The 15,126-nt window shown below is 38.9% G+C and overlaps 1 protein-coding gene across 6 annotated transcripts in view; it reads right to left on the bottom strand.

Annotated features, from left to right (window-relative positions):
- LOC108280849 (syntaxin-1A) overlaps positions 1–15,126 on the bottom strand; it is a 105,236-nt gene that overhangs the window by 84,365 nt on the left and 5,745 nt on the right. For all 6 annotated transcript variants that reach the window (XR_008393059.1, XM_017496301.3, XM_017496303.3 and 3 more), the window contains exon 2: positions 2,032–2,106. Coding sequence is in view for 5 of the 6 variants with exons in the window: in XM_017496301.3 (XP_017351790.1) it covers positions 2,032–2,106 (75 nt within the window). In the remaining variant the exon portion in view is untranslated. The remainder of the gene's footprint in view (positions 1–2,031; positions 2,107–15,126) is intronic.

Below are 15,126 nucleotides of genomic sequence, written 5' to 3'. Positions count from 1 at the left end.
ACTAAAAAATAATAATGATAAATAAAATACTATGAGTGAGGGGAACATTATAAAATAAGGATTATAGTATGTAATGTATGGTTGTAATTCAGTAAGATTTCACATTTTATTATTTTGCTATCAATTTATTTTCTGTGCATTCAAAAAATGAATGCTTTAATCCAGATTAAATTTTTTTTCCCTTTAAAAAGACACGTATAGAACTTGGAAAATAATATAGCAGAGCCGATAAAAGTATGAAAAACTTTGCCATAGGTCTGGTCATGACTCGTAATTACTTAGCTGTAGGCAGCTTACTGGACAACAGACTAGCAAGGGCTAGAGGTATTAAATCAGAAAGGAGGCAGTTTTCACAGATCTTAGCAAACTGATGACATGGCTTGTTGGGAAAAATCAGGCCAGACAATAAAGTCAGACAAAACAAAACGACAACTGACAGAACAACAAAAACAGAATGTTTTAAAGATGATTGGACTCCCTGCGGCAACTTCAAAACAAACATGTCTCATCTGCTCAGAATCCATGGTGCTAATCGGAAGGGGCTACTATGCAAAAGAACCACTTCAAAGTGTCGCACTTAGCGCCGTAAACGAACGGCTAAGCTTTCAAATGTAACTGATGTCACAATTCGGTCATGTTAGTTGATTATCTGAATTTTATATCGCTGGACCTTTATAAATTTTTCTTGTATACCCCTTGTTGAGTAGGTTAAGTATCAAATTGACCTTCTTGATATTAGATCTTTTTTTAAGAAGGTCTTTGACAAAAAAGGAGACGCGCACGGATTCAGCACACGGATTTGGAACAAATCTTTCAGACTAATGGGCCGATACATGACGCTGACGTTCTAGTCTGCTGGCGGAATGGAAATCAACTCATCAGACATTTTCACTCAGTACAAACAAACTAATTATTTTATCGCCACAAGTCCGTTAAAAGATTAGTCAGGACACTGTTGGGTTTCTGTGTGGAGAGTGTCATGATGGGAAAGCGGAGGGGTGTGAGCTCCTGCTGGGCAAACAATTCACACCTCTCCACAATAACATTGGTATGGAGATAAACGGACAGTGCGAATAAAGCTTTTTACGAAAGCAAAACACTGTATACGACTTCCACGATAAAATTTCAACCGAGTACGCGCGGGAAAAAATTAAATACTTCGGAAAAACGGCAAATTCTTAAAGCCCTGAGCGTCTACTTTCATATAAGCCAATAACCACTACTGTAGAGTGTGACATCACAAATTAATTCAATGTTGAACACGGGCACGCACAAAACAGACAGAAATCCCATGTTTTTGGCCTCTGGTGGCCAACAAACAGTGAGTGTGCTGAGATCGGACATGTTTGTGTTACAAATGGCCGGCTATTCTTGTGAACTGACGTCATTTCGGTTTTATTGCTAAACGTTAGTGTACTACAGGTACTACATAATGAAGTCAGTAATGTACGGTGTAAGAATACAGAGCATTTAAGGACACCATCTAAGATACTGTTCTGTTTTAGCTGTACATGCAGATGTAATTCACCCTCCATTGTTAGTATCTCTGGATATAAATGCCTGGCAAAGGAATAAATGTAATTGTAAATGTCTTCGAATGTGAACCAGGGAAGCAAATGAGAATGTCAGCATGCCTCAGATGTAACACCGTTACCCTTTCAAACAGTTTGAATAAGAAGTTCGGACCACCACTGATGATTATCAGCCTTAGAATAAAGTCGATTTTGAAAGGAAAACACAGCTTCGTTTTCCTTTTAAAAATTCCCCCTGCAAATCTCTTTAAACCCACTGTGGGAAGCTGATGAATCTTCTTCACATGGAAATCCCGAGTGGGATTTTAAGCTTCAGGGCAGACGAAAGCAGGCAGACCCATCCGATCTTTCTAATCAAAAAGATTGTGCGTGTGTGTGTGTGTGTGCGCTTGTATGTGTGCATGTGTCTAATGACTCTGAGGACTCCTCTAATTTTAAATGCCAGGCAGCAGATCAATGTGGTGCGGGTAAGAAAACATTATACATCTTGAAAGCGTACCTGTTCAAAGAACTCATCCATGAAGCCTTTCTCCATGCCCACTGCCACCTCCTCCTCCTCCTCAGTGTCCTTCCCCTAAGAGACAAATAACATCCAATTAACATTAGCTCTTAATATCAATGTAAAAGCGCTTCCCGTGATCTTTTTATACAAGTTATGACATTACAGTACAAGATTTATTTCTCTACAGATTAATTAGTCAAGCTATCCATAGCCAGTTTATTTATAGACAACTCCAATACATCTACGAAATACATTTCAAGCTTCTTTTTGCTACTTGTGGGAATTACAAGTGCAAATAAGTACACAGCTGGGTGCAAACGTCTTAATGTCTCCTACATTAAGAGAGCAAAAAAGTAATACAATAATCTTTCAAAAACAAAGAGGTTTTGCCATGGACCTCCCAGTCCCCCTCAAATTTCTACAGTTGTGAACTGTCCTGTTTAGATCCAGAGTTATTATTTTATTTATTATTTCCCCCCATGCTTCAGGGGTTTCCTCCGGGTACTCCGGCTTCTTCCCCCAGACATGCATTGTAGACTGAGTGGCATTTCCAAATTGTCCGTAGTGTGTGAATTGTGCCCCGTAATAGTTTTGCACCTCATCCAGGGTGTGCTTTGAGTTCCCTGGGATAGCCTCCAAACCCCCTGTCAGGATAAGCAGTATGGAAAATGGATGGATGGACGATTTGACACTTAGTGGTCAAAAATGGGAACTGCAACAAGCACTAATAGAGGTCCATTGAGACAGGAATCACACTGCACCATGCGCCCTCTGTGAACATTTGAGGTGATGAGCAATTAATTGGAATTAAACATAATAAATGTCTACAAACGAAGACATAGCGTAAGTGCAGACAGTGTATCTATGATGTACAGAACCACTTCTACTCTAAGGTCATACTCACACTAGGCCCGGTTGCGATGTACCGTGCCCAAGCACGACTGTCCCCCTCCCTCACCCCCCCACTGGCCTGCACTCAGATCGCACTTAACATTCCTGTGTTGAAGAAAACAGAAAGAAAAGTACTCTCGCACAACACAATGGAGTCCATCATTGTAACGTTATTTATCTTAAAACATACTTTTTTTAGGTTAGCTTTTACTTGACTTTTTTTTTTTTGATTTGTATCTATACATGATTGCGTTTTTATCCAAAACGCCTTGAGAAGCTACTTTTAAAGCTGCTATATAAAATAGCGTTTATTATTACTATTAGGGATTTTTTGGAGTCATTTGGGGCGTGGTGACACATGGCGCTCTTACTTACCTAATTTCCTGATAGATTTATCACTTATGCAGCGTAGCGACTTTCATTGAATCAGAAGATTTTTACGGACGCAGCTGACAGGCGCATCGTTTACGTCAGGTTTGAAGTTCCGTGCTTGGCTACGGTTAGCGATCACACTAGATGAGCACCGTGCCGGAGTCCGACTGAACCGTACCCAGAGCACAAGCGGGCCTTTGTGGGTGAGACGTGCTCAAGCACGGTACAGATCACCTAGTGTGGATACACCCTAAGATGCACCATGTTGCAACAACTGGGAGAAGGAAAAGGATTTTACGGAATGGATAACATCTGTACATCAGAAATGCACGTGCACCACGGTGACCTTGTTTCCAGTGTCCGAATTTTTCAGGTCTTTTTTGTGCTTTCTGAGATGTTCTAGAGCTGAAATTTTTGCTGAAACCTGGCAACCCTGGGTAATGATATAATCTCTTCTGTATGTGGTGACCGGACGCGCACCTGTTGCATTGAACATAAAATGTACATCTGAAACAGCACTAAAAGACCTGCTAGACTGTACGATGAATGACTGTATGCATGTTACTGACTCTCAACTGCCTACTACTCAAAAAAAAAAAATCACTAGAAAGTCATTTATAGAATTATTTTAAGTGTGATAGCTGTGACTTCATTTTGTTACAGACTATGTCATTATTAAAGTCATCCTGCCTCACTAAAATCTATGGTCATGTACCACTGCTGCTAACAAGCTTCATTTCTTATAACCACAGAAAACTTCAGTCAGCCAAAATAACTTGACCACATTTGAGTTCATTTCCTTTTTTGGCTGAACTGCGTTTTTAACAGGAGACTGGAGAGAGCTGCTATAACAGTGGCTCTGTAATGGAAATAAGCGCCTGTGATTAACTTCAAATGACATGTGATTTAAAACTGCGGGACCTTGAGTTTCTCAAACCTTCCCACTCTTGAGATGATTTCTGTCGAAACCTCTAATCGTATACCGTTCATACTACAATGCACCGATGTCATCGCATAAAAACCCACTTGAACTTCATTTTGGTTGTAAATTTCTCATTTGTGCTCCATACAATACAGCAGATGACGTGAAATGAGCTGCGGTTGGTTCTATTCACCTAGTGCTCGTGAAAAGTTGTGAACCTTGAGTCGTTACGGCCGCGCTCTGTATTGATTAGCACAGCGTGTCAAAGTTATTAGCAGCCTGTTATTCAATCAAGTCCCCGCGAGACCAACAAGCACAAAACCTGGTAGGAATGTTTGTGTTTTTAACTCTGATAACCTGTGGTCTTTTCAGAATATCTAACTCTGGACATTTTACTCGGACAAACATCACGTCGCAGAAGAAAATGTGTTGTGAAAAGTCAGGCAAATGTCACTTGTTAATAATAGCATGATTCTTGTGTGAAATTTTCACAAGTGGTTATGATACTTGTTTCATACATTGTTCACATGTAGGGCCTGTAGCTTTATTTGTACATATAATTGTTTCACTATTAATTTATTTATACATTTTTCACTTAAAAGCGGGTGTGGCGATTTATTTTATGCGGTCCTACATTATTCGCCTGATGTCACATCAACACATTCAACTGAGTTCTCAAGTTTGCTACAGCCTTTTTTTATAGACCATCAATTTACTAACCCAGCTGATATTAATTTGCACAGCTAGGGGGTATAATTACTTACGGATTTCAGCTAGTTGCTTGCCTTTCCCTGCCTTGGAGAACTGCTTTTTCTTAGCGTGTTCAATACTTTTTTTCCCGTGTCATTCCTCTTTATTACACATAACTTCATTTATGGACTCTAATGTTGTGAATTCTTTTTATCTGTATATAATACTGATGCCTGGTGAAAATTTCATGTGAATAGCTTCATTGCAAATATATTTACTGAAAGAAATGTTGGCGCGTCCAATACTTATTTTCCCCCACCGTATATTAGTGCTAAAATTAATTCTGTTACAGCTCACATACCAATGAGGTGTGCTGTATTACACTACAAAGTGCTTAAATGAGAATAGCAATTAAGACACGATGGCAGAGTTGTCTCACTGATAGTCCTCATGTTTTTCAATAAGGGTCTCTCATGGATCTGTTTTCAATTTGCCACCGTGTACCTTTTCAGTATTGCTGTCCTGAGCAATACTGGTAATAGATTCTAATCATACTTGATTACAAAGGCATTCAAAGCAATGATACCACAGCTCAGACTAGTATAGACCAAGAGATCAATTATGTCAGTGCAGAGCTCATTTCCTGGAATAACGTGTCTTTATTGGCACCTGTACTACAGCCTTGAGGTACACCACTTCTGATAAGTCACTTTTGCTTCTCATGAGACTCATTCTACAGCATCATTTGCTTCATTGCCTTATTTAGGACAATTAGGGTAGCAGTTCTGAGACAGCAATAAGCCACAGAGGACAGCGACTTCCTCTCTGTGGTGTACAGCACCCTGGGGAAGAGCAGTTCTCCACCCAGAGCCAATCTCCGACAGATTGAAACATGACTTACTCATCAATTAGCCCACTAGAACCCTCTGCCCCATTTGAAGCACACTGTAAACACTAATGTTGTCTTCATATAAACAATCAAGTAATCATGACTAAACGTTACTGTTTTGGACCCATAAATCAAAAAGTTTGTTTAACTAATTTACCTGTAAAAATACATAAACTTAAGAATTCAAGTGTTATGCACTCAAAATCACGATTCATTCAAACAGCTCACGCTGGTCTTTCTTTGATGTGATTGGCCATGCAAGGAGTTCCGCCCGTCAAACAAGTGAACTAATGCACTGATTTTAGATAATTGCAAAAGGCGGTCCTCTTAAGTCTTGTCTGTTGCTGGTATGGGTGTAGTGAAATTCAAGAGTTCGTCATGAGTAGGAGAGACTTTGGTTATAATCGTAACAGACTAGATAAAACAAACAAACAAACAAAAAAGAAATACTGATGAAAAGCTGCACATTCTTAAAGCACTGAGTGTCTACTTTCAAATGAGCCATTGTCCACTATTACTATCACAAATACATTTGATGCTGAACACGGGAAATTATTTGGCCTCTGGTAAAAAGTGTTAATTATACAACATGGCTTCCACCCTCATTATTCAGCAGTTTATGAAATAGCACTTGATCCAGTACATCCGATTATTTAGCACTGTACTTTTCTATATCATGTGCGGACAGGTAACGGTGTGCACAATTTAATGAAACCACACGATACTAAATATACAGTAGGTAATGAAATCATAATGTGTGTAGGATAATGGCTTTTCGTTTGATATATTGAGTTGTCCAATTAATAAAATGATGCCAACGTTTTTGCTAATTCCATGTAAATAATACTACTGTAAATAAAGCACTTATCTGCTCACTTTAAGTAATTTTATCCCTAAAAAAATATCTGGTCTTTAACAAAGGTGTCTCTAATTAAGATTATGATTAAAAAGTGCACTCAAATCCTGTTTACAAGTTTGGTATTAACTCCTCACTACCCACACTTAGCTCAATTCTGAATACAGCCCTGTGTGTCCAGTAGAGTCAACAGATTTAACTGAATATTACGCCTGAAAAAAAAATAGGGTCTGTAATAAGTGTCTGTTGCAAATTTCTACATGCAATTATAAGGTCTATTAAAAAAAAAAAAATATATATATATATATATATATATATATATATATATATATATATATATATATATTTAATGTTTTATGTCAAAAGCAATAGACATTTGAACAGAGAGTTTAGGAAACCGAAGTAAAAGTAGAACACGAGGTCCTAAAGATTCGAATGGGGGTATTTTTTTCTTTTTAAATATTATGAAAGTGCAAAGAATATGCAAATAGTTGAAATCCAGTTTTGAAGCTGGAAAAGGCAGAAATCACATCACTGGCTATGAACAATTCATCATGGAGTCCACCTAAAAGTCCAGTCTAGTCTGAAACTGGGGTTTTCAACGTGCTGGTAATGTTCATTTAATGTCATATAATGTCATTACAAGCCCTAGCACCTTGCTGATGTAAAAGCTGTGAAGTGATCTCTCCCATGTTCACTCGAGTGCCCTGTGGATATAATGATGAAATATAGTAGAAAATCTTCACTGGGAGCAAGGCAGATCGAAAGAGGCAATACAAGTGCTGAATGCATCTCCAGTCCTCTCCTCCCCATCTGCTATCTTCCATCCACCTACTCTCTTCTTCTCTCCTTTGTCATCTCTCTCCGCCCTTCTCTTCATGCTTTTCAGTTTGGCTTGCTTTCTCTCTGCCCAACTCACACACTCTCTCTCTCTCTCTCTCTCTCTCTCTCTCTCTCTCTCTCGCCAGCAGACAATAGGGAAGAGGCTTGAGCTCAATCTGAGTCTCATTACAGCAGACGGCCCACACAACATGGACCGAGTTACCTGTGGCTGCCTCCCGCTCGCTGCTACACTTGTTATTTTTTCCTCAGTTTACATCCTACATTTATATTATATATATTTATACACATATACGTTGCCAGTTTATCCCTTTTATATTTATGGTGTTACACCAACTGAGAACAAATAACGAAGAAATGGCCAATCACACAAGATGTTAACTATCTAACTGTCTAACTACTTTACTGGTTACAATAAAATATGGATTTAATATATATATATATATATATATATATATATATATATATATATATATATATATATATATATATATATGCAGAGTCTATCTAGTAACCTTGGGTTAGGGGTTAGGGTGCATACACCCCATTTGAGACAGAGTCATCATCTGTCGTAAACTGCTTAAACTTCAGGCTTCCATACAATACAATGCAATACCATTTTAATACTTAAGGCAACAATCCGATATTTGACGAAACCACTGAGTCTGCTACCGTACAATATACAGTATACCTGTCCATGCGGTTGCCTCTTGAAGGTATAAACATTATTTCGTGTCCAGTACAATAACCCTATTAACGACTGTTTATAGCTGCTATAACATAAGTGAGAACATGAATGAACCTGTTTCGCGGACGTTCCACAGCATTTAATGTAACTATAAATGGACAAAAAATGGATAAAAAGTATCACAAGTTCTTGAACAAATAATCATTTCAATTGTTGGCTGTGATATAAGAGGAATAAAACATTTCAGGACATTGTTTTATAGGAAAATGATCAACTATGAGATAGTAAGAGTGACCCTGCTTCTGATCACAACGGACCACATCACACCACCCTGTCCTTGACTATTTTCCTATAACAGCACGCCCCGTGTGTTTTATTCCTTACATATCACACCATACTAATTCGAATTGTTTTTGTGCTGCAAATATTACCTGGACCTCAAATCAGGGAAATATCAGGGAATACACAATACATATCCCAATTATCTAGATAGTTATATTGACTGATGTGATGTGCTGATAAACTGTAATACAAAATGCTTAATATTACACAATTATGAAGACTTTAAAATGTCATCACTGTTCATGCGTTCCATTTGGGAGATGTGGTCTGGGAAAACTGCATTTTTGGGTGATATTTATGTGCTTGTGGGGGAAAAAAAACAGACCCTGTCCCATTCATAATGATATACGACAGATTCGGGCGGACTTTTAAATCTAATTGCGCGTATCCTGCTCGGTTAAGGTAATCCGATCATTCTATTTATCAGACAAGAATTCTGGAAAGTTTGAAAATCATGCTGTCAGTAATGGTGATCATATTTGATGCCGTTGTGAGAAGAAAATCGAATATCAGCACATATCCAGGTGAAAGCGTTACACCATGCGTGCCCTTCCACACTCAGCTAGCTCACTTTGCTCGTGTAATCTAGTTGCCCAGGGAAACAGGGAATTATTTTCCCCGCAGGAGCAACTCTGCCTCAGTCTGAGAGGAAAATGTCATTAAGCCTGCAGTGGCCTGTAATGACAGATAGCAGGCAAGGAGAGACTGATGCGCCATCACCTCTCATTCCTCTCTCTCCCTCTGGGTTTTATACACAGTGTTTTGTAGACCGGCCCCGAAGTGTGTGGCGACACAAATCCAATTACACCACGCTGCCATTCTCGTCGTCTTGTGGAAAAAGAAAAGACCACCAACTGTGGCATTTGCATCTTCATCAATCAACACTCGGGCGTGTAGTCTCTCGCTCAGGCGGTAGTGATACCAACACCCTCCGTATCACATCCTGATATGTGGCCTCGAAAGAAGCACTGACTCTGACTATCCCAAATACTGCACAGCTTTCTGGAGATCTATGAAATAAAACAGCATTTCTACACGAGTCGTTTTTGACGGAAAAATCTTCAGTGTACATTAAGACGTTGCCATTGGTCTTTTAGGATACGTTAAACACTGCGTTTTCACATACGCAGTGTTTAGTCAATTCGAATTCAACCCTCGCTGTGGTTGATGTGATACACAAAATGATGTAAACTACTAATTTACAGTATTTTTTCCATTAATTATGATCTAAACATGGCTATATGTTCTCCATGCTTGGGTGGTTTTTGTGATTTTGTGATGTGCACTTAGCAAAGTGTTTAGCATTATCCATCACCATATTTCCGACCAATCAATGAAAGAGGTTAAAGTGTATGTTTACAGCCCTAAATATACCCCTATATATACATATCGATATATATACGGTAAATAAATTGTCCAGTTGCTTAAACTAAGACCAGCTAGAAGGCTTTAGTTATGCTACAAGTGAAAGATAAAAAGTATTCACCCCCTTGAACCTGTTCCACATTTTGTAGTGTTACAACCTGGAACTGTAATGGACTAAATTGGAATTATGTCATGAATCTATGTCATGAAATTATTGTAGTTTGCAAAATTATTTACAAATATAGAACATAAAAAAGTTTGCATAAGTGTACATGGCCGTTGCTGCAAAACCCCCAATGTACTATTATTTATCAATTTATTTTATACTGATACTTAAGTCAATTGTAAAGTTAAGTTTGCAATTGAGATCGGTGGTTTTAGGATATATAAGGTGGCATGCTCACATTATATGTTCAAAAGATGGTCAATGACAAAGTTTTGGCAATGTCAAAAATGAAAGTCGTCAACAAGGGTGTTCCAAAACTAATGGGACAGCTACAAATAAGGTAGCGGCCATGGCAAAACACATACAAAACATGCAAACGGACAGGAAAAAAACTTCAACTTAACTCAAGCTCACTTTGAAGAATGTTTCTGTTTGTGCAACCTTGTCTCCTAGAGAATTCTCAACCATGCTGAATGATGACGTAAGAAGAACAGTCATTTTCTTTAATGCCATCCATTATAGGATCTTCACTGTATAATCGCACATGGAGAATGTTACCACACAGTCTGTTAAAGAATATTTTATTAGGATCATCTTAACAAGTAATAATTCACAATGACGTTTAAATGCAATACAAACATGTGATTACATATAAATCTTAGAACAGGGGACCTTCAAATGTATGATTGACCAAGGCTCAAACCTAGAGTACACTGAATAGTGGATCCAAGCAAAGGTAATGGTTTTTCATCCAACTCCATCTGGTTTGTGGATTTTTATGGCACCAATGTGGCTCTCTTTTGCCATTTTCTATTTGGCATAAACTAAAAGAACTCTTCATGAGGCTCAGACTGCAGCATCTTGAGGATAATCACCATTCTGGCTATCAGAGACAGGACAGACGGGTCTAGTTTGTGAGTCAAAAATTTACGCTCGGGTTAATGAGCAACAAATGGTCAATAAAACCACGTCTCTTCGAGTTTGAACAATGTTTCTAGTCTAGACCAGGGGTGTCCAATCTTATCCGGTGTGGGTGAGGTTTTCATTCCAACCAAGCAGAAGCCACACCTGATTCCACCTGTTTAGTCAGTTGATCTTGGCTTTCAATAGACTCAGGTGTGGCTTCTGCTTGGTTGGAATGAAAACCTACACCCACAATGGCCCTTTCTGGATAAGATTGGACTCCCCAGGTGTAGATGAACATACAGAAATTGGCAAAAACCTCAGTAAATAATAAGCACAAGAGTTACCATTGTATGTGTATTCACCCTGTTCGTAAGTTAGTTATGGTGCACCCGGTACTTGTATGGTGGACGTTCTAAATATAGATTTCACAGCAATGGGAGTGAATACTTATGCAATCACAAACGTCTACAGTGATTTCCCCCCCACTGGATATTTCGTGCAGATTCATTAGATCTAATGAGGCATGAATATTACACAGAGAATATATACTATATATAAACTATATTATATATTAAAGACAGTGAGGATCTTAATATTAAGACAATTACAACAATTATTCAGGAACAACCTCAAGAAGGAACATTTTGAGCCACAATCTAATCAATTTAAAGATCAATTTGTGAAATCAGATTTCTCCAGCCATCAGATTATGATTCATAATGTTAAATCACACAGGCCTTCAAAACTAAAGCACAAGGAACAATACCACCAGGTTTTAGTAAGACGTGAGTCACCTAATTGCACACATTAGTGTAAAATTGTATCATTGCCCGCTGCGAGAGAACTGCTCGAACCTTTAAGGCCAGACAGCATCATGTGACTGCAAATGAATGGCTTCAACTTTAATATCAAACACAGATGAACAACATTCTGCGGAAAAAAGAAGTCAAACAGACAAGCTTATTGCAAATAAGTGTGTGGGTGTGCTACAATTGGCGGGGGGGGGGGGGGGGGGGGGGGGGGGCTAATTCACACCTGAAACTATGTGCCAGGGTTTGACCATGAATGCTGCATATTATTTTCAGACATGGGCTCCTTTCAAACCAAAAAGTCATTCATGTAGAAACCACATCAGTGTGCTTATTAATTGCTTATGGCTGTGCAGAGAGTCTCATTTCAAAGACCAATCAGTGATCACCATTGTTCCCTAGGACCAATCACTTATAACAATTGTTCCCCAACACCCAATCACAGATCAATTTTTTTTCCCAACAACAAATCATTGATCATCTTTGCTACAATCACTGCTCATTATTCCCAAACAACCAATCAGTAATTGCCATTGTTCCCAAGATCACTATTACTTCCATGGACCAATCACAGATTGCCATTGGTCATGAAAAACAATCACTGATCAACATTATTCCTCAACAGCCAATCACTGATCACCATTATACCTCAACATCCAATCACTGCTCACCATTATACCTCAACATCCAATCACTGCTCACCATTATACCTCACCATCCAATCATTGATCACCATTATACCTCAACATCCAATCACTGATCACCATTATACCTCAACATCCAATCACTGATCACCATTATACCTCAACATCCAATCACTGATCACCATTATACCTCAACATCCAATCACTGATCACCATCATTCCCAAAGAACAATTTGTGATCAAAATCATTTGTCCTACCTTCGCGGTTCTTTGTTCTTCATCATAATTTATTATTTTCTATTCAGATAATCTATTTTATTCTACTCTATATACAGTACATGTGTTCTGAAATTCTTCCTTATTGTCAAATGATTGATGATTCAGTGAATATGCAAATTATGTGACATCACCTGGCAACTTTTAGTGTTTTTTTTTTTTTTTTGGGGGGGGGGGGGGGGGGGGTTTCATGAGCATGTCTTAGCTACTTTCCCTGAAAATAATTTGGTGACATTGGATCCAGATAAAATATAATAGTAATAAGTTGGTTATGTAAAGGTGTTTTATCGGTTTATGTGGAATACTCATCTGATCATTTCCGGTCACTTTGAGACCCTAAAAGATATCTTGGTAATTTTGGGAGAATATACAGTACATTCATGAGGCAGTGTCCTAACACCACCTTCATGTTCATATACATAACACAGCTTCTTGAGAAGAGAAGAGAAGAGAAGAGAAGAGAAGAGAAGAGAAAGGAAGAAAAGAAAAGAAAAGAGAAAGGAAGAAAAGAGAAGAGATGGGAAGAGAAGAAAAGATAAGTGAAGAGAAGGGAAGAGAAGAGAAGAAAAGGGAAGAGAAGAGAAGTGAAGAAAGGGGAAGGGAAGAGAAGAGAAGAGAAGAAAAGAGAAGAGAAGGGAAGAGAAGAGAAGAAAAGAGAAGAGAAGGGAAGAGAAGAGAAGAGAAGAAAAGAGAAGAGAAGGGAAGAGAAGAGAAGAAAAGAGAAGAGAAGGGAAGAGAAGAGAAGGGAAGAGAAGGGAAGAGAAGAAAAGGGAAGAGAAGAGAAGAAAAGGGAAGAGAAGAGAAGAGAAGAGAAGAGAAGGGAAGAGAAGGGAAGAGAAAAGAAGGGAAGGGAAGAGAAGAGAAGAAAAGGGAAGAGAAGAGAAGGGAAGGGAAGAGAAGAAAAGGGAAGAGAAGAAAAGGGAAGAGAAGAGAAAGGAAGGGAAGAGAAGAAAAGGGAAGAGAAGAGAAAGGAAGGGAAGAGAAGAGAAGGGAAGAGAAGAAAAGGGAAGAGAAGAGAAGGGAAGAGAAGAGAAAGGAAGGGAAGAGAAGAAAAGGGAAGAGAAGAGAAAGGAAGGGAAGGGAAGAGAAAAGAAGGGAAGGGAAGAGAAGAGAAGAAAAGGGAAGGGAAGATAAGAGAACCCACAAACTTTTATGGTCCGCTCTAGAATCTCACTTTTCTTCATTTTGATTGTCTGAAATCTGGCACCGTTTGAAATCTAGCTGGTGTCAAAATGTCATTAGGTTTGGGTTCAGCAACCATAAACAGCGAGGGTGTAAAGATTCACAGCACCTGTCAGGAGGCCGTTACTCCCAGCATGACCTGCGGCACTTTACTGCTGCCGCCGCTGATGCCAGCTGACAGCTATAAACCAGAACCTAATGAATAAATATAATTGACAGTGGCCACAGACAGATGTTCCACACGGCTGCTAAATAGGTTTCGTAGCCAGGGCTATATTTGGAAAGAGAGCTTCCATATGTGCCTAAAACAAATATTAGCCCCTCTCTCTCTCTCTCTCTAAAACACACACACACACAACTCAGCTGTTTCTTTCCCATTCAGGGTTGCAGAGATTTTGATGAGGCTATGAGGACCAATGAAGTAAAGACTATAATCAAAAATATAATAATATGATAACCATACAAACCACACTTGTTGTATATCTCTGTATCTGTGTATTGCGGCTTTCATGACTATTGATTTACACCATTTGGTCAATAACACAAAACAATACGCATCTTCTCCATAGTTAAAGCAAAAACTGATTCAGGACATCATTATTAGTGCACTTAAATACAACAGCAAAGATATCATTGATATTGAAACTGAGAGCATACAGCACAGAAGCTTATGTCCATCAACAGAGTAGTTCATCAACTCCAGCCATAGTACAGGGCTTCAGAAGGAAATTTTTCCCAGTTCTCATTTTTCCAGAGTTGTCTCAAACACCCATTTGAACTTTTGATCTATATCATCCAGTCCTTGCTGGACACGGTCTCATATTCACCACGCTGTGGTGTGTAAACGATTACAGCAAAGAATATGCTATAAAAGGAGGAGGAGTCAGTTGCCCCCCCAGCACGATTCACCCAGGAAGCCACCATCAAATTACTCCATTTTGTTCCCTTTTGTCTCATTATTTACAGCTCACAGTCCCTCTACGGCAGTCCCCCCCCCCCCCCCCCCCACCGTGACCCGAGGTCATTCAGTGCTCCTGTGACCCGTAAATACACACAAGCATGTTTGTCTTACTATCCTCGTGAGGACCTTTCACTGAATGATTAATGCAGCTATTCGACATCTAAATCTAACACTAACCTTAACCTCGATAACCAAAAGGAAACCTTTTTTGTTTAAAGCAAAAAGTAGTGTCCTTGTGGGGACCTGTCAAATGTCCCCAGAAAGACATAACTGTCTGATATTCCTATACTTGC

The sequence above is a fragment of the Ictalurus punctatus genome, chromosome 20 (genome assembly GCF_001660625.3).
Source record: "Ictalurus punctatus breed USDA103 chromosome 20, Coco_2.0, whole genome shotgun sequence".
NCBI lineage: Eukaryota > Metazoa > Chordata > Actinopteri > Siluriformes > Ictaluridae > Ictalurus > Ictalurus punctatus.
The sequence above is the reverse complement of the archived record's forward strand: the minus strand, read 5'-3'. Positions and strand labels throughout refer to the sequence as shown.